General features: G+C 37.8%; 1 protein-coding gene across 7 annotated transcripts in view; it reads left to right on the forward strand.

Annotated features, from left to right (window-relative positions):
- PLCB4 (phospholipase C beta 4) overlaps window positions 1–18,939 on the forward strand; it is a 205,358-nt gene that overhangs the window by 178,287 nt on the left and 8,132 nt on the right. For all 7 annotated transcript variants that reach the window (XM_054062739.1, XM_054062738.1, XM_054062737.1 and 4 more), the window contains 4 exons: window positions 3,208–3,323; window positions 7,234–7,309; window positions 13,143–13,318; window positions 17,960–18,061. In XM_054062739.1, coding sequence (XP_053918714.1) covers window positions 3,208–3,323; window positions 7,234–7,309; window positions 13,143–13,318; window positions 17,960–18,061 — 470 coding nt within the window. The remainder of the gene's footprint in view (window positions 1–3,207; window positions 3,324–7,233; window positions 7,310–13,142; window positions 13,319–17,959; window positions 18,062–18,939) is intronic.

The raw sequence follows: 18,939 nt of genomic DNA on the forward strand, positions 1-18,939 counted from the left end.
TGTGTATTAAAGCAGACTGAACTTAAAAGTTCCAGAAATAGGTTGGTTCTAATTTATGGAGTAGACACTCCGGAGGTCTGAAGGAGTAAGTTGTTTAAGGAAAGAAAGGCCAGGACTTTTCCATCTAAAGTTTGCCTTTGAAAAGGCATTATGGAAAATGAATGCATACAAGTGTGGAAGAGAGAGGAAGGGACTCTGATTTACATGGCATAGGAGCTAATATGGGAGTTCCCTTAAAGAATTTAATGTGGCCATAGACAGTAACCAGAATTGCATAGTTACCACTCAAAAATATGAATCCCAGAATTAATTTCCTGATTTCATTTCCTATATTGACATTGACTATATGAACTCTTTGAAATAAAGTCTAGTTAAAAAAAGAGTCATTGAAAAGATCCCCATTTCACAATGCAAAAGAGACAGTGCAAAAGGCTATGAGACAAATAAACTCCAAATTGGATTGTTGATTTGGAAATTATTATTTCTTTATTTCCTCATTTTGTATTCTGTAATGAGAATCCTCCAGACCTCAGTTTTGAGTTGTACACAGGAGTGTTTGTGTTGCTCTAGGGAAATACCAGACAGGAATAACAGATTGGATCATAGGAGTTTGCTTTCTCTTTCTCTTTCTCTTAGATTGATTTAATTGCGATTTTTGGTCCCCTTCCCTTCCCCCAGTCAATGGAAATATATGATTCTTTACTTTTTTCCTATGGATAGGCTTGCTGTGATTTGAGGCTTTTTACATCAGTTAGGTGGCCTCTCTGAACCTTTGCTGAATTGTGGCTTCAGTTTTTAATACAATCATTAAATGTAATTTGTGAATATATTAATGTAAAAGGTGTGTGAATTCAAACTGAAGATTCATTGAACTCGAGAAAATCATGAGAGAGCTACCTGAGGAGAGTTTTATGTGCAGACTCTGAATCAATCTAGAACATAGTACCACCTGAAACTTTGTTTGCATCTGAAAAACAAAACGTACTAAAGGTGTTTTGAGATGCTGCAAAACCACTCGTATTTATTAGAATCTTGACAGAAGTTTTGGATGCAGCATCTAGCTGTGATGAATTTCGCTTTGAGCATAGACAGAAAATCAAACTTGCATCATAACCCATTGTAAATAATGTTCCAAGGATTGAAGGTCAAAGAATTCAAGGGACCACTGATTGGCAGTTGACTCCTAGTACTCTGTGCCTTGCATGTAGAGGTTGTTAGTAGCCCATCTGCCTCTTCCAACTCTGTTTATATTGTGCACAAATAAATGTGTATTTCATTAACTGGATGGGGAGGAGGACCAGGGAAGGAAATGAGGGGGATACAGTCCACAACATGTATCTGTTTCAGGTGCCAGACAGTGTAGTGTGTGAGTAAGGAGCAGTAGATGGCACTCTGCAAAAGATTAGAGTGGGTTTGTGATAAAGAGAGAAGGCTTAAATCATGGTTGTCCTCGGGGAGAAGCAGGGATTCTAACTCTACGTGATGTGCCCTTCCGGGTTATGCAGAAGTGTTACATGAGTATGCAGGTGTCTCATGCTGTGGAATGTTTGCGCTTAGTCTTTTATAGCAAGAATTGTATTGTTCTTTTCACCTAGGGGGGAGTGGGTAGTTTGGGAGATTCTCTCAGTCACTTCACTTGTTGCTGGCTGCCGCTATCAAGCTTATGTCATTCTTTCCACTGTCCATTTTTTTCCTACCTGGTTAGTCACTGTAACTACTACCTGGTAAAGCTGGCATGTTTTAATATTGATGGAGTCTATCAGTTTCCCTTTAAATTCTCTGTAGAACAGAAAATTCAGTTCCCCATTCTAAACACAAAATTTGCAAGCCATATGCATTCCCCAGGGGAGTGCCCGGCAGATGTTGGAGTGCTCAGGTACAGCTCAGGGCTAGATTTGTAAAAACATCACAGTTGTATTAATGTTTTGGTAAAAGTGAATGTAAAAGTGTTTTGAAAGGAAGAAACAATTATAAGGCAAACATAGGTATATAGAAAATAGTATCAAAAAGCAGTAGAATAGTGAGGATAGAATAAATGCAAAATTAGCTATAAGCCAAAATAGAGATAAAGTCCTGGAAGAGGCCATTTTAATTAATGTAAGGCTTTTTGTCACCATTAGATTAAATGTGGAGCAATTGGATATTAATAACATAAATTCAAGAATAACATTTGTTCCTATTGTAATGTAAATTCCATATTTAATGCTGTCCATGGTAGTTAAATATTTACATCATTATGAGCAGATGTTCTGATAAAGGAGGACACAAAGTCAAGTTAAATAATGAAGTCAACATGTAAGCACCAAGTGAAGTGTGTTGTTTCTGGTACAGTCTTGTAATGGAATGGAATTGCTAGAGCCAATCATGTAACAAACATTAGCGATTCATCTTTTCATCATAGGAACAGTTTTTTCCTTCCCTTCCATAAGCAACCTACTCTGCCACTTCACCAATATAAGTCGTATAACTATGGTAGTAACAGCGGGTTAGCGCTGATGTGTAGTACTTCATAGGCAGCCCTGTATGTCCAGTTTATCAGCAGGTGCTGTATTGTTTGAGGGGGGAAAAACAGCAAGAAATGGTTATTTGCAGTCCATTTGTGTAGTTGAAAGTCGTATAGCACAGCTTACTATTGACTGCAAAGGGAGATGCCCTGCAACAAGGTGGAATTTCTCAGTCGTAAGGTTGCTGCTGTTGTTAGGGGTCACAGGCCAGATTTTCAGAATGTCAGTTGTTAATGATTTGATTTTTAGCTAATGTTTGGACTTGGAGGTATTTGATTTGCAGCAGCCAAGGGGTGAGCACTGTATTCAGTGTGAGATAGATTGAGGAAGGGGGGATCTGGGTTGAGGTGTGTTCTCCTCTGCATTCAGAAACTTTCAGTGGTACAATTTGAGCTTGTATATCTGATTTTTCACATTGCACTTAAATGGACATTTATTCAAAAAGATGAAGTTTTTCCCCATCATGCTTTTGTTTTAAGGTATACCACATTTTTAAGATCCGCTACAGATTTTCATTTTTCAAACAAAGAAGAAATGTTCTAGTGCTTAAGGTGGAATATCTGGAACCTTTAATAGCGAGTGGCTAAACCAGATTAAATTCCATTGTCAGATTTGTCTGTTTGTACACTGATATTTTTACACTGTAAGAAAACTAAGTATTAAAAGCCCAGCAACCTAATTGTAAGATCCTACTGTTTTCCAGGAGCACAGCGCTATGCAGAAGTTGCACTGCACACAAATTGACAAAATAGTGGCACAGTATGATAAAGAAAAGGTATCTTACGAGAAAATGTTAGAGAAAGCAATCAAGAAGAAGGGGTAAGATATATTTTAATTTTTTTTTTAGACTTAAAATAGATTTTATGTTTTATGTTTATATTTTTGTGTTTTATGTGGTCTGGAATAAAATCATAAAACGGTCATCCAGAAGAATGAGTTGCAGCTTGAACCAGCATCCTATATCAAAATGAGTATGAGCAGCCTGAAGGCTCTAGCAGCAGGCCATAGATGTTGTACTCACTTTGCCTTTCTCTAGTTATTTACCATTAGACTTTAAAAAGCAAGAGAGAAGAAGTTGCCTCAAATTTTTATTTCTGTGGTCTGATCTGGTCTCACTGCATTCCCCAGGGATTGTCACTGTTGTATTCAGTGAGAGCAGACTAATGTCCTCAATAGGTCTAATGTCCAGGAAGTAGCAATTATTTGATTTGATTTGGGGGGAAAAAGCTGCCTTCTAAATCCTGACCATTTTAAAATAATAAGAGTTCTGCTGGTTTTCAAATTGAAGGCTTTTTTAATCAAAAAAGCCTTCAGATCATCTGCTGGAATAAATCAGTATTAGTCCTTTGACTTGAGCAAAGCTGGTTTGGCTTGCAGTAGTTGATGCCCTGGGACATTATCTATGTAAGTCTCTTAATTGTCCTAGAAAAGTTCCTGGAAGATATGGTGACTTTAAAAAATGTTCCTCTTACAGTCCTATTTGGAATTATGTGGCAGGACCTGCTGTTATCATGCAATCTGGCAGCAGTTTCTCCTCTCCATCTTTTACCCTGTGACTGGGCTTTCATTGAGACAGCGATTTGTACTGTAATACTGTGACGTAAAGCAGGAATTACTTTATTTATTTCTGCATGAAGCTATGCTCACAGTTAGCCTTAATTTTGTATTGTTGTCATCTGGCAACAACAACTGGCAACCAACTTGCTCACTGAGTACTGAACGTAGATGCTTCTTTGGCATTGGACTATTCCACAAATATTTTATGTTTTATAAATTGTTTGGAATGGCAGTGGGTTTTGAGTGTGCATGTTATAAACTTGCAAGGGAACAGAAACAGAACTGTCAGAAGTAAGCAAGGTAAGAAGAATTCTCGTCATTTTGTCAAAAGCTCATGTTGTGGAGTTTTTGTTCAAGAAAGGAGAACTGTAAGCACACAAATACTTCTAAGCCAAGTGGGTTCTTCCAGAAAATTACTGCTTCTCCAGACAGAGAGTGAACAACTGCAGGACTAATTAATTTAATGTGGTTTTGATTCAATTTCCATTGACTATAACACAGCAGAAGGTTATTGATACAGCTGGATTCATAATTACAGTCAGGGTTCTTACTACAGTGGCATTGAACTAAGCCCTAGACATTGCACAGTAATTATTGTCAGGGGAGAAAGGCTTCCTTGCATTTAAGATTCTCATATCAGAAGAGTCATGAATCAGTGTTCCTCATAGCCTGAGAAATAACCAGTGCCTCTGCCTGTCTGGGCAAAGCAACAAATGAAGGTGTGTTAGAAAGTTAAAGGTGGTAATGGCTGTCTTTGTGCAGTAAATAATGGAAAACACTTTCCAGAGTAACCCCAAGTGGGACTAGTGTAAAAGTAGTTGATAATATGATTTTCAGTTTGAGATAACTTCATTGACTACTTGCATTGTGTCTTACGTTAAGGGCTTCCTTCAGGGTCATTAAGTATGCAGCCCTGAAAGCCTGTTCAGTGAGGTACTTAAGCACACACTTTTCTTCATCCCAACTGTGCAATATATTTAAGGACGTGATTAAAAGCGAACACAATGATTGCGACTTAGAAGTCTTTATTAAACTGAAATGATCCAATGAATAAAGGGTCTTGAGTTCAGTGGGTACAGGACATGCTACATTTCCTTGGCTATGATTTTGGAACTTTTACAAGCAATGAAAGTTGTAAAAGAACATGTAAAATGTGTTTTCAAGGCATTCATAGTGGAATTCTCTGATACTTCTTGAAAAAGAGGCTTTTTAATAAGTGTATAGAAGACTTTCTGTTCTGATTTTGTTGTACAGTTTTTCATGGTCCATTTCTGCCACATGGTATGACAAATGTTAACTGCATATTGTTCAGCAAAGTAGAATTTTTTAATCACATGCTAATTCACTGACAGATGGACAGGATTTTTCCTCCTGTGCTATTTCTTTTGTAACTTCAACTGCTTACAAATCTTGGAGAGGCTTACGGGGATATGTATGCTCATGTTCCCACTCTGAAATGGAGTTGAGGGTACATAAAGAACCTTCTGATTTATCAGCACTGTCCAGAAATTCAAGTTTATCTGTGTGTGGGAGCACGGACACATGACATTGAGTTGGGCTATTCATAGGTATTTGTTCCAAACTATGACTTGATGGTTTAACCATGGACTATGCCACTGCAGCTGGGGACAATTCTCGTTATATCCAGCCTAGATGGAAGTTGTCTTGACGTATAATGAAAGCTGCATTTCCAGAGAAGGGATCGGCTGGTGGTTTTGAAATCTGGGATTCTGAAAATTCCAGTGATTGAACCAATTAGACTAATCCAGGATAAAATGCATTGAATTTACCTAAGAAGCAGACTTTTTCATAGTATATGACAAATCTTATATGAATTATAGTCAGACTCTGATCACAGTTACCAACATGCTTAATCAAAAATGCTTTCTTTCCAGCTGTTTGTTGTTTGGTTGGAGTTTTTTTCAGGCATAGGTAGCAGTGGTTAGAACCTGCCTCTATGCCTTTATTACTTCCGAAGTGTCAAATGAGTGTTAGAAATCTCTACCAAAATTTCCTTGCTATGACTAGAAAAATGACTAGTCCTTCTGGTAGCCCTTGGGAACACTAGGCACATCACACTACTATCTTCTGTGAGGGCTTTCCTGGTACTGTTTGATGATAAAATTTTCAGCTGATTTCCATAAGTTTAGCAGTACTTTGTTATTAAAATGGCATTTAAACACATTAAGAGTTTCATAAATCTCCTTTTCTAGAGCAAACATGGATTAATGTTACTGCAGTCAAGCAATAACTATTCTTATTAGGGCCAGCTTCAGATGATAAAATGGATATGGCTTCATCCACTCAGTGAAGTTAAACTGTTTTATATCGGTGGATGATCCAACGCAGAAATATTACAGTGATGTTAAAATAGACTCTTCCTAGATTGTATTATTCCAGACAAAAAAAAAAAAACCAGAGACTTTCAATGTGTGAATTTGTATTCTGTTGTAAAAACCCTTCGCTGCAAAAGGGGGAATAACAAGATTGGTAAAGATGGAGCTTGTCAGCCTTCAAAAATGTATTGATTTTCATGAGACAGTAATTGAAATTCCTTTTGTAGCTGCAAAGGAGTAGTTTTTCTATATATCCGTCCCACCCAGTGTGCAGCCCAGGTAGTTGGGTTTAGTGAAGGAAATGCTGTGGGTGAGAAGTCATCCATCTCCTTACTCACAGGCATGTCAGGGGAGCTTCAGCATAGGCATCTGCAGGTGTTTTACTAGCCTGTTCCGTAATCATGCACTTCTCCTGCACCAAACAAGCTTTGCAACTTGCATTCAACCCCAGTAACTTTAACTGAACAATTAGTTTTAAAACAGAGGATAAAATCATGGCAAGGCAATGAGTATGCCTATAAGTTTTGAGGCAGAAACTGGTTTCTCTTGGCAGGGTATTTTAAGCCTGGAGAAGGAACCAAGTACAATAAATGAAGATGGTTGACAGAATAATTGCTGGGCCAATCTAGAATTAATCATGTGTTGTTTGAATTGAATGATCATTAATCCAACAATATTTTGTAACTTGTGAATAAATTGCCTGAAGAAATAATTTCATTCCAATACGCTGCAGCACTTCAACTTTGATTAACATTTTAATTAGTAAGAGCTGACTGAATGGGAAGATATTTAATTTGTGGCACACATTTGCGATTTTCCTCTTTTCCTTTTTTTAGAGGAAGTAATTGTCTTGAATTGAAGAAAGAAACGGAAATTAAAATTCAGACACTAACATCAGATCACAAATCTAAGGTAAGCAAACAGCCAGTTTTAACACATGCAACATCTGAAAGAGAGATTTTGAGACTCAAGTGGCAGTTAATTTTCTTGGAAGCATATGAATGATTTTCAGCAATAATAACATGTTCAAAAGAATGGGAATAATTGAGGGTCTAAATGTGTTTCTTAAAAAAAAAATTGAAAAGCAACATCAATTTCCTGCCCTTTTAAAATTATTGAAGAAAGTGCCATATTCATGCCCGATGAAACTAAACTGGTCATTTGTGTCATTTCTATCTAAAATAAGAGACAAATGTATTCTGTATGAAATTTGGAAGGTAGATACTTTCTCAAAATGTATACATAAAGTGTCTTTTTCATTTTCTGTCATTGACACCACAGACAACACTTGCCAGCCTGTCTCTTAGGAGAGGAGTCATCAAAGTTGCTTTTGAACCACATGTCTTCTTATTTCTTTTATTTTTTTCCTCCAGTGCTTAGTTGCATTGTTTTCTCTAAGGTGCTGGAGAACAAAAGTGTTCTGAGACTCAACTGTAGTTCATTCAGAAAAGCTCCTCTCAAGCTGTGATTCAGGGCTTTTGTTGAGTTGCTTAGAGCTGCTTCCTCTGTTCCTCTATACCTCTATACCACTGCCATGCTCACCAACTTCGTATTTCCTTTGGAAGTCTGATCTACTGCCTGTTGATGTGCTTTCAGGTTTCTGAAAGATACCTAAATTAGAGGGTGGCAGTTACATATCAATGTAGAAAATGATCTGGAGAAAAAAAGAGTACAGGAGACTGACCATAGTACAGGAGAGTTACTGTAAAAGATGAAACCTACGAGAAGACTCAGACAAGTATAGAAAATACAAACAAAAGCAGACACATCTTTGAGACTAGAATAAGGCAATTTCCGTCTTTTCTTCTTTTAATTTTATTCTCTGGTGTTTTTATTTCAAATTGAGAAGATTCTGTTTTTCTAAACAAGGTTTCTTTCTTGTTGCTGTCTGCTCAGCCAAAGGCGTAGGAAAATCCCCAGGAATAAAACCTGGTGTACTGTCTTATCTCTCTCTCTCTCTTCTCCTATGAAAAGTCCAGAACCGTTTCCTTAAGTAAAAGCAAATTTGTTGACAACTTAAGAAAATGATAATTCGTTCATTTCATAGTGAAATAAACTCTCTGAGGAAAGCTAGCTCCCAATCATCCAGACATAAGTTCTAAAACTCATCTGAAGTTACATTGCGTAGAAAGTGCTTTGCTGTGATCTCTGCTTCTCACCTCTGTCATTCACAGTCTGGACTTAAGAGGTGTGATTTGTACACGAGGGACATCCAAGTGTTCATTAGTCTTTCAAATCCAATAAATGTGATTCATGTTTTCCCTTTCCACAAATGTATGTAGCTTTTAGCTCTGTTCCCTTTAAAATCCTGCTTTCAAGCTGGTTCCCTTCAATTTAATCCATACCTGGAAAACAGATTGATTTTTGTCCACTCCTGTGTCAGGTTTTAGGATGACATTTTGAAGGTAGACTTAAATGTAAGCTCCTTACAAATGCCAAGTCTCTGTGTGCTGGGTAATTCCTGAGGAACACTTCTGCAAGTCATCTACCTCTGTGGCTTTCTCTAGGTCAAAGATTTTCAATATCTTCCTCACTGTGGTTCCATAAAAAAAATTGTCCAGATTATGTACCGATTTTAGTACTCTCACAGACTTCTTTTGTTTCAATTGCTGTGTGGGAGCCCTTGAGTTATTCCTGGAGATCATTCAAAGGTTTGCAAGCAACAGGTGCTCAAGACCATAGGGAAATTAACTTTTCTCCTAGATGAAGGTAGGTGCAATTAAATTAGATTAAATTCTGAGATGCTGAACGCATTACACTGATACAGTGGGAGTTTGATTAATTAACAGTTGTTCATTGTTTCTCAGCATTTGGCCCATTAATTTTGATATCAGATTGTACCATAATTCAGCTTTAATTACATCTCATGTCTTCCAGTGCATGTACACTTCTAGCACCAAAGAGGCTTTTTCACCTACAAAAGTCTTCCTGTCATGAGGAAACATACAGCTCAAGTTTGGCATAAAATATTTAAATTAGATCTGAATGTCCCAGTGTGTACTTCACACACAGTTAACCTAGCAGATGCAAATTACTCCCCTGCATTAGAAAAGTAGGTCCAAATATCAAGCAGGCAGAGGATGAAAAGAAAAAAAAGGCGATTACTTCAAAGATTATTCCTGCTTGAACTTAGTGACTAAACAAACATCTTGCATATATGCTGCGAAAAAGAAAGTTCCTTATCAAAATTTTAATTAGTCTCTTAGGCCCAGTGTAGGAATAGATGAAAGGACAGGATTGCAAACACAGTCTGTAGAACAGGAAAGACAGAAGTTAGCAAATGGTTATTTTCCCTGACCTTTTGGATAAGCAACACTACCTTAATAGTGGAAAGTAGGACAAGAACACAGACCAGTGCAAATGTAATAGTCATTTTAACTCTGATGCTAATAAACTGGAGAAAAGCAGAGGTGTACATTGAATCTGCTACATCTGAACTTTGAAGTCTATCACAGATCTCCAGCAAAATAGGATTTAAGATGATTTAATGGTCTTGAGTCCTAAGGTTGCCTGAATCTGAGTCAAATTGGATATTTCAAGACTTGTAACTGGCATTTGACAAATCCCTTACATCCTTCTCATCAGGTTATATCTTGCTTTACCTGAAATGAGACTTCAGGCTTGCAGAATACTTAAAGAAGGAAATCTTCCCTTTCTCTCCCACACCTAGAGAAAAAATTGTTTTATGAGGAGCTCTACCTGCTTCTTAGACTGCATGCCAATTTTGAAGTTGGTAGCACATAGCTAGTCCGTGAACCCAGGTAGTTTTTTAACAATTCTTACTTCCTGTTTTCCCAGATCAAATGCTTCCATTACTGCCATGTTTAGGTCTCCTTGCAGGTTTCTTCTTTGGGAGTGGAAATTTATTATCCTTATGGTGGGTCCCTTCCATCTCAGAATAGTCTATGATTCTTTGATACCGGTGTACATGAGACAGAGGATCCCTGCCTTCATGTTCCTCTGTACTGTATTACCTATTTAAAAACAATGACCACATTATTTATTTGCAATGAGTCCTTGAGTCTTTGTTTCTCTGCATTTGTTTGGGCTTTGTAAATGCTCTCTGCAGTTAAGTCACAGAATCTGTGCTTTCACCGTGTCTTCCACTACTTTTACACTTACTTGTTTCACTACTTTATTGTCACAATTCCTTTTAGTTTTAATGCAAAGCTTGTTTTGCATTTCCTCTACGGTATAAAGAGGTTCTAAGTAAAAGAAAACTCTTTTTTTGGTTACTGTCCTTCTAGGGCAATGTAAGATGCTGCTACTGTGACTAGGAATCAGATCTCATATGGTAATATCCCCTGCACTTTCTCATGCTTCAGATGAGTCTGAAACTCAGTTCTAAGCAGCAGAATGTATGGAAGAGTCACACAGCAGCGAGCGATGCAGTAGAATATTTGGCCAGCTCTGTCACAGATCCTGCTACAATTTATTGATGTTTGAAAGCAGGCAGAGCCCAGTCAGAGCATTCTTTGCAGGAAGGCAATTTGAATCACAAATCTGTGTGAGGAACCATGTGTTGGCTCCTGTGCCAAGATATGTGGTACACGGGTGTGATTTGCTCCTGGCTCTACCTGCTTCTTGGGTCATATAATAGCACTTGTCCCCTTTAAATATTAATACTTTCTAACATGGTGACCATAGAAGTTTTCTGAGTATGTCGTCCCTCTTCTGTTGTGGTCCCAATTACACCCAATTACTCAGGACTTTGGATATACCTGTACTTTCTTTCTCAAATTGTGGGTGGAGCTGACTCCATTTGGAAACTCTGCATTGAAAATAAATAAATTCAGACATGACTTACTTTTAGCTCCTCTGAAGTCCAGTCTAGGTCTCTCTGGGGTTGATAACCCAAGCGAGGTCACTATTGAAGGGCCATTCATGCAACTAAACTCAAGTGTCTAGTTGCTTGAGGCCCTGTCGATACGAGGGGCATCTCCAGGCAATGTTAAGGTGTGATAAATCCTGCTTTGAAACTGCTCACCTTTTTTGCATCAGCAATACAAGGAGCTTGGACTAAACTTGGTCCTAACTCAAGTGCCTTGGGTGGGTACCAGAAGTGAGCCGGAGTGTCTGCCCCTCAGCCTTTTAAAACCTCCATCTGAGAAATGTCTCTTCCTTCCCAATATCAAAGCATTTATTTTGACCCATTTTATAACGGAATCCTCGTGTTTTTCTGGCTCTGAAGGCAGTATTGCCTTATGAACATCTTATTAAAGTTACTGCTCCCACTAACTGCTCCACACACTTCAGTGTATTTACCACATCGTAGTTGATAGGCTCTGGCTTAGTAGTACGCTTGCCCACGTGCACAAAAATAAGTATGGCTCATTTTGCTGGAGGTATGCTCCCTCTTAAACACCCTGATGAATTAGGCCTATTTTAGTTATACTAATCTCCAGCCTCAAAATGCTTTGTTTTTTTTTTACTGACCGCTGGAGAAGGCTCCAGGTAGCGTTCTATCAACTGCTTCTGCTCCTAGTCCTATCTGTTTTGATATGGGACCACTATTCAGCTATAGTTAAATGCAAGTCTGGCTTTCAGGTAGTGGTATTCACCCTGCTCTGTTACAAACTGCTTGCTTTTTTTTTTTTATTGGGACTCCAGCTTTATTACACAACATGAGCTTTGTGTCAGAGGGCCTTCAGAGGAGCATCTCTAGAGCAGAATGGAGACTGGGGCTGCTAAGGTTCCCTCTCCTTTCACCATCATCAGTGTGTGCAGGAGAGACTGTTCTACATTAAGGAGAGCCCACATGTGGGCCCGCATGTAAAACACTGGCATCCATCTCTCCCTTTCTGAGCAATATGGTGGCAATTTTTGGTTTGAAAAATAAGGTTTAGCCTTCATAGAAGATGACCCACATGCTATTAGTTGCCATAGTAGCAGCTGAAATGCCTACCTGAAAATAGGGTTATTGTGAGGCATATTTTGTATAACATTTATGGAAAAGCAGGGTAGCTTGTCAAAATGCCCAAAGATAATTATTAAATGATAAAAAAAATTATCTGTCTTTTAGCTTCTTTTCTAAATCACTGAATGCAATACATCCTTTTAATAACAACTCTGGTGATTTAGCCTTCTTCATATCGTCTTTTGGGAACTTTCCAGAACTTTAATCTCATTATTCTTGTGAGTTTTGGGAGAAAAGCAAGAGAAGAATTGTCAGATTCCCTGCTGACTTAATGAATGTAAAACAAAGATACATAGCCCGTCTTCAGATTCAGGTTGTATTAAATACAAGATTTCTCTATAAACTGTGTTTGTGAAGCTGCCTCCACAAAATCAAAGTCTGTATCTAAACCCTCAGAGAAATCCTACTTACTAGGTTTTTTTCCATTGTTAATTTCAATACTTTTAATATATTTTTTTTTTCTTGGCAACCAAAGATTTGAAACCATTTTATTGAGAGCTAACTCAGTGCTACAGAAGGCTTTAAAATAACAGTAGTACAGTGAAGAGCATAAATTCTGCCAATTTATTCAGGGCACTTTGTTATTAAATAGTAGAGTCCTAATAGCAGGGGTTGTTATACAGCTGTTTTCATAGTACACTATAGTGTCTTCAGTGGCTTTGTTACTCTGTAAAGCAACTTCATTTGTGTAACTTCACTTTTCACAACTTGGCTATATTCTTCATAATCTATTTTATGAGTATCTTTACATCGTCTTCAGCAGCAGTAATAGCTGATCTCCTAGACTAGCTGAGAACCTCTAGCAGAGCTGCTGTTAATTCTCTACAGGTCAAAGAGATTGTGGCACAGCACACTAAAGAGTGGTCTGAGATGATCAATACGCACAGTGCCGAAGAGCAAGAAATCCGTGATTTACACTTGAACCAACAGTGTGAACTACTGAAGAAACTGCTGATTAATGCTCATGAACAACAAACCCAGCAGCTAAAATTTTCACATGACAGGTGAGCAGGGCAGTTTTACCTGATAATAAGAGTTAGTTTTTGTCCGCTTTGTATAATGTTTTAATTTTTTGTGTTGATGGCTCCTGTACTGCTGTCAGGGGTACTGGGGTGTATGCATGACAGAAGTAAGGTTTGGGTGGGTGCAGAAATGGGATTCTTAGCTGGTTTGGATTATCTGAACCTCATCAAAGACAGCAGCTATGATGAAATGGTGGTAGTTTGCACTAACTGTGGATGCTTAGACTTTAGCCAGGAACTTCAATTCAGAGGCTGCAAACTGAGAAGCATCAAATATAGAAATATCCTTTTGAGTTGCTAGGAGTTGCAGACGCATGTATTTATAGCATTGGTAATTATAAGGAAGATCCATGAAAAGTAAGGTCATAAAAACAACAAGTAGCAGGATAAGCTACATTAGACTAACATATTATCCTCAAAGAATATCCTGTCATAATCACTGGAAAAGCAGAAGATACTGCGTGACGCTACTGTCCTGTTGCTTTTGTAATTAACCATCCAGCCCATTTGAAATGAAAATAAAATTAGATACACACTGCATCCACAGTGTTAAAAATATCAGTAAGAAGAGAATTTTTTTATGCTATGATCTATTAGGTAAAGCAGCCTAAAAGCATATGAGTGCAAAATGTGTGTGTACGTATATATATTCGTATGTAATTGTCTTCAGCATCTTTCACATAAAAGGCATGGGGGAAAAAGAATAAATAAATCATATTTTAAAAAGGAATTGAAAGGGTTTTTAAATTCCTGAGTGAAAAAGCAGCTTATCTTTGCATCAGAGAGATCACATGCTGGGACCTGCAAGCTTTCCATCCAACAGAGAATTGTCCCAGCAAAAGGCTTTTAGTGAGCTCATCTTTATGTTAATCTCCCTTAACCCATGTATTCAAGCTGTCCTGCAATAAACACCCAATCAAAAATATAGTGTGAAAATTGTTAAATTAGAACACAAATGCATCACACAAAAAATAATAGCCAGAGGAAGGTGCAGTCCTTAGTATTGTATCTCTAAATCATACCTGACTGTATCAGCCTACAGAAATCTCATCAGTTTGTTTTAATTTAAGAGTCCTGTTTTCTGTCCTGTTTGAAATTCACTACAGTGCTTAGAAGATAATTTACTAATGTATAGCCTGTTTGTGGAATAAGATTTTTTTTTTCCTCTCATCTTTTTGCAAATAAGTTTTTGTTTTCTGTACATATTTTCTTATTCTTGTAACTTTCCCAAAGGCCGGCATTGTATGCATCCATTGTATCTACGCTAGAATGAGGATTTGGGGGGCTTTTAAGTTTTTTTTCTCATAGCTTTTGTCTTTGGGTTTAGAATTTCTGTATCTCTAAATTGCTTAAACAGCTGTATATCATTCATTGTAAGTGGTTCTTATATTCTTATTAAGGGATCTCGCGATCTTATTAGAAATCAGTTGTGGTCAGTCCCTGTATTGTTCTATTTTCAGAGCTGCTGAGAAACAGACCTCAAAATCTACATCCTGATAAATACTGAGAATTTCTTCTTCTCAGCTGCCCTAGGAGTAACAACCTTCAAAATGCTTTCTGCTTTATTTATTGCAATTAGTGTGTTTCTGCTGATTTGGAAATTTGTGGTAACCCCCAAATGTGCAGAGCGGTGGCTTTCCTGTTTAAAACAGATTTAAGACTCTCTAAATCTATGAATATTTCAGAAGAATTTGGAATGTGGAGTATTGAGATGTGAATAATAATGCCCAAAGAGACACTACACTTAATAATTTGTAAACTTTTTAATAGAATATATTGTGTGTAGGAATATGTATGCATTTATCTGTACAGGTTTATGTAATAGCCAATAGACAACTCGGGTAACCATAGCAAAAAAGGATCTACCTGAGAGCAGTGTGGGAGATGAACCATGCTCTCAGCATGCTGTTCTTGCTGCTTCCCTCTCTGTGAGCTAAGGTAATGAGTTAGCTATCACAACAGAGGACACAGGACTAGTAGGAAAGATCAGTAATCTAAAATGATGCAGTTATCTGCTGTAGGATAGATACTTTCTCTCCATGTGCAGTGCAAAAAGCAATTACAGTTTGTGCTTTGAGCTCATTTAAAAACAAAGCAAAATACACTGGGTACTACTAAAAATTTGAAGCTTATTGAATTCCAGGGGTGCCCATCATCCCCCAAGACTGGGTTAGCTTGACTGACTTGGATGTAATGAGTTTGCAGCATTTTGGAAGCTGGGAATGTGAAGCTGTTATTTGCAAGCATTGTGTGCTCCAGATAAGATAACATGAGAGAGAGCAAAAAATTGTGTGATTGTATTGGGATTTTTTAATAGGATAAGAGATTTCTAGTCATTTGAACAATACTGATGACAGGAAGTAACATGTTAATGCACTTTAATGTTACCTAAATGTAAGTATAAATTCCAAAGACAGACTTGCATGCTTGAAGTTAAGTATCCATTTAAAAGACATGTTTGTATAAATTTCAGAGTTGTAAACAATATCAGTATGATATAGTAGGAGATCAGTTATATCTTGCAATTCACATGGCATGTTTTGAGAACACTTTTTTTTCTTTACCATACTGGTGTTTCTTCTTCTTCCAGTTAACTCTGGCTACAGGCATCACCACCGCCTGCGAGTGATGAGGGAGTTCTCTAATGGTAGCATAGTGCTGCCGGCCAGGGCAACACAGGCTGAACTTGAGACTCAGCGTGAAGCCCCACAATTGAGCAGCGAATTGACACCAGAACTTTGGCCCCATCTCTGAGAAACACTATTTTAGAAACAGGGAGTGGTCCCTACAAGTGCTTCTTGGTGATTTTAAAAAGAAGATGAGATTTTTCATTTCTTCTGTTAATAATACTCTATATAATTTCTTGCAAGCAGTGAAAACCTGACACACCCAAAACCAGTTCAAATCGGAGCTAGATTATCATTTGCAGAATAGAGAAACAATTGCATATAGATGTGTTGGCTCTTTTCAGCCATATCCATGGCCAAAACCTCATTTTGAAATCAGAAGTGATGCACAGTAGTCCTCTAATCCTCTTAACTTCTTTCATTCTAAAATCATATCTGATGCAAATAGGCTAAATCGATTTGAACACCTACACTTAATTTTTTTCCTATCCTCGAGCGCAGTAATAAAAATAAATTCTTTCTGTACTGCTCTTACTATACTGTGTTTGAACTTACTTGAAATTCAGTATAGAAAATGAAAGCTTTTATTTGGAGAAATAACTGTTGGAATGAAATGTGCTCTCAACGCAACGTTTTTTAGAATCTAGTCTAATTTTTGCTGTGATAGCACTGCTTTTAAATCTGTATTCAGGAAATGTTTCACCTTATGAACTCTTGAAGGAAAAAAAAAAGCACTGCATTTCTTTAATAAAAATTTTAAACTGTGGAAAATGTAACACATGGAACAAAGTTTCCTTGTGCTACTTAATGATTAATGTCTTTTAGAGATGAAAGAAAGCTGAAAAAGATGTAGTGACAACATTTCATTAAATTAAGCACTGTTATGTGCCACATCACTTCTTTTCTGTGCATACTTAGAATTTTGGGTTATTAAGAACAGTCATTGTTTGGTGCTCTACTTCAGATCACGTCTGGAAAGAGACATGGCACTTCCTTGGCTTGTGATGGGTAACTTTTAGATGCTTGTGCCCTACTGGGGACTTTACAACATGTTATTTGCTGCCTAATTTCCATATATAATTCCTGTTTAAATAAGCACTTAAAAACAAGAGCTGCAAGTGCTCAAATGCTAAGCAGGCAGAAAGCAAGAGCTAGCCCTCAGGGACGGCCTGTTTGGAGCTTGGCTGGCTTACCTAGAGTGATGACAAGCCTTCTGCTAACTCACAGTTCTTAAGCCATTTCCGAAAGACAGCGTCTCTGCTGTTACTCCCAACAAAGAATCACAATCTCTTTTCCTTTTTAAAATGACAGGATATTTATTTACTTATTTTCTGGTGTTCTACTACAGTGGATGAAACACTAAAGATATTTTCCACCCCATGGTGGGAGACATTACCCTGGAAGGTGATTGCCACCCTCCTGTTAAAGCTACCTTGTTTCACACAAAAGCCTACAAGGTTCATGGAGGCAGAAGGAGCAACCCAGCACAAGTCTGACCATGGTCTGAACCACAGGCTCTTTTCAGGCGCAAAGTAGAAGTCTTGAAAGGAAGTCTGTCAGCTCATAACATAACTAGTAAATAGTATTACTGTTCATATTGCAGTCATGTTCTGAGTGCAGGATCTGTAATTTTTTTTTAGGCAGTTTTAAAGGGCAATTTGCATTTGCTAAATGGTTGATAGTAGCTCATACTCTGACAACTCTTATGTAATAGCGAGAAAACAGAGTATTTTATACTCTTTTATAACACTCAAAGTGTAAAAATGTTTTAAACTAATCCTTCTGATTATGTTCCTTGGAACAAATGGAGATTTCTGAGTGCTTGCTGAAACTGTATAAAGTCTACCCAAAGGAAGGTAATTTTCATATGGTTTGTTCTTTCCTCTTTCTTAATGCCTTAAGGCCAAAATGGACCACAGTGTAGAGTAATACCAGGAAACCAACCTCAACAACAGTTCCATCTTAGACATTAATTACTTTGTTTGGTTTTGCCTAGGGAGAGCAAGGAAATGCGTGCCAACCAGGCTAAAATATCTATGGAGAACAGCAAAGCCATAAGCCAAGACAAATCTATCAAAAATAAAGCTGAAAGAGAGAGGTAAGTATCAGATCTCCCTTCTGGAGAAGGGAGGAATGCTGTCAAAGGCTGACAAGTGAACTTGTGGATCAATTCTATTAAAACCATGCTTTTAAATATGGAAACTGTCTAATGATTGTGCTGAATGTATTTTACATGACTGTTTTAGGGAAAATGTTGGTTTTCTCGTAATTATCCTTCTAATAAATATGGTGCCCTAATCTAGGAAATAAAGAGATTCTTTACGCTCATCAGCTGTGACTGAAAGGTATAGGTCTAATCACACTGTTAAACTGAAACACATCTATAAGACTTAATGATTTTACTTAAAGTGCATTGTACTTTTTTGCTGTTGCTTTATAAGTGAAATGAGAACTACACTGAAAAAGCAGTCTGGGGTTTAGTTCTAGTTGGAGTTAGAATTTGACTGGAAAGTCAGCCTCACTAAAAACGCAGGAGGTGGTGCCAGTGAAAGGCTTTCTTCGTCATCTACTGATAACATGGAAGAGAGATGGAACAGAAGGAAGGACTGCTAAAAGTGATGATAATCAGCAGAGAGGGTGATGCAAAATAGGAGGAGTGAAGAAGCAGGAGATGTACTCCACAACAGCATGTGTTGCTTCTCCAGTCCTGAACTGAACCTCGTCTCTCTTCCTTGTTATGTGCTGGCACTGGAGACCTGGCCAGCATCCAGTCTCAGCAAACCAAGGGCAGTTCTGCACTTGGAGAAGTGGGTTTTTCACAGCACATTTCGGGATGACAGCCTTAATTGACTTGAGAAACTAGAGAGACGCTTGCCAGTACCAGTTACTGAGACTTTTGGGAGGATTGCTCTGCATTATAGCTATTTGAAGTTTCTTCTATTTATCCTAAGTTTCCAAATAAATAGGTAAAAGCAG

Source organism: Cuculus canorus, chromosome 3, assembly GCF_017976375.1.
Source record: "Cuculus canorus isolate bCucCan1 chromosome 3, bCucCan1.pri, whole genome shotgun sequence".
NCBI lineage: Eukaryota > Metazoa > Chordata > Aves > Cuculiformes > Cuculidae > Cuculus > Cuculus canorus.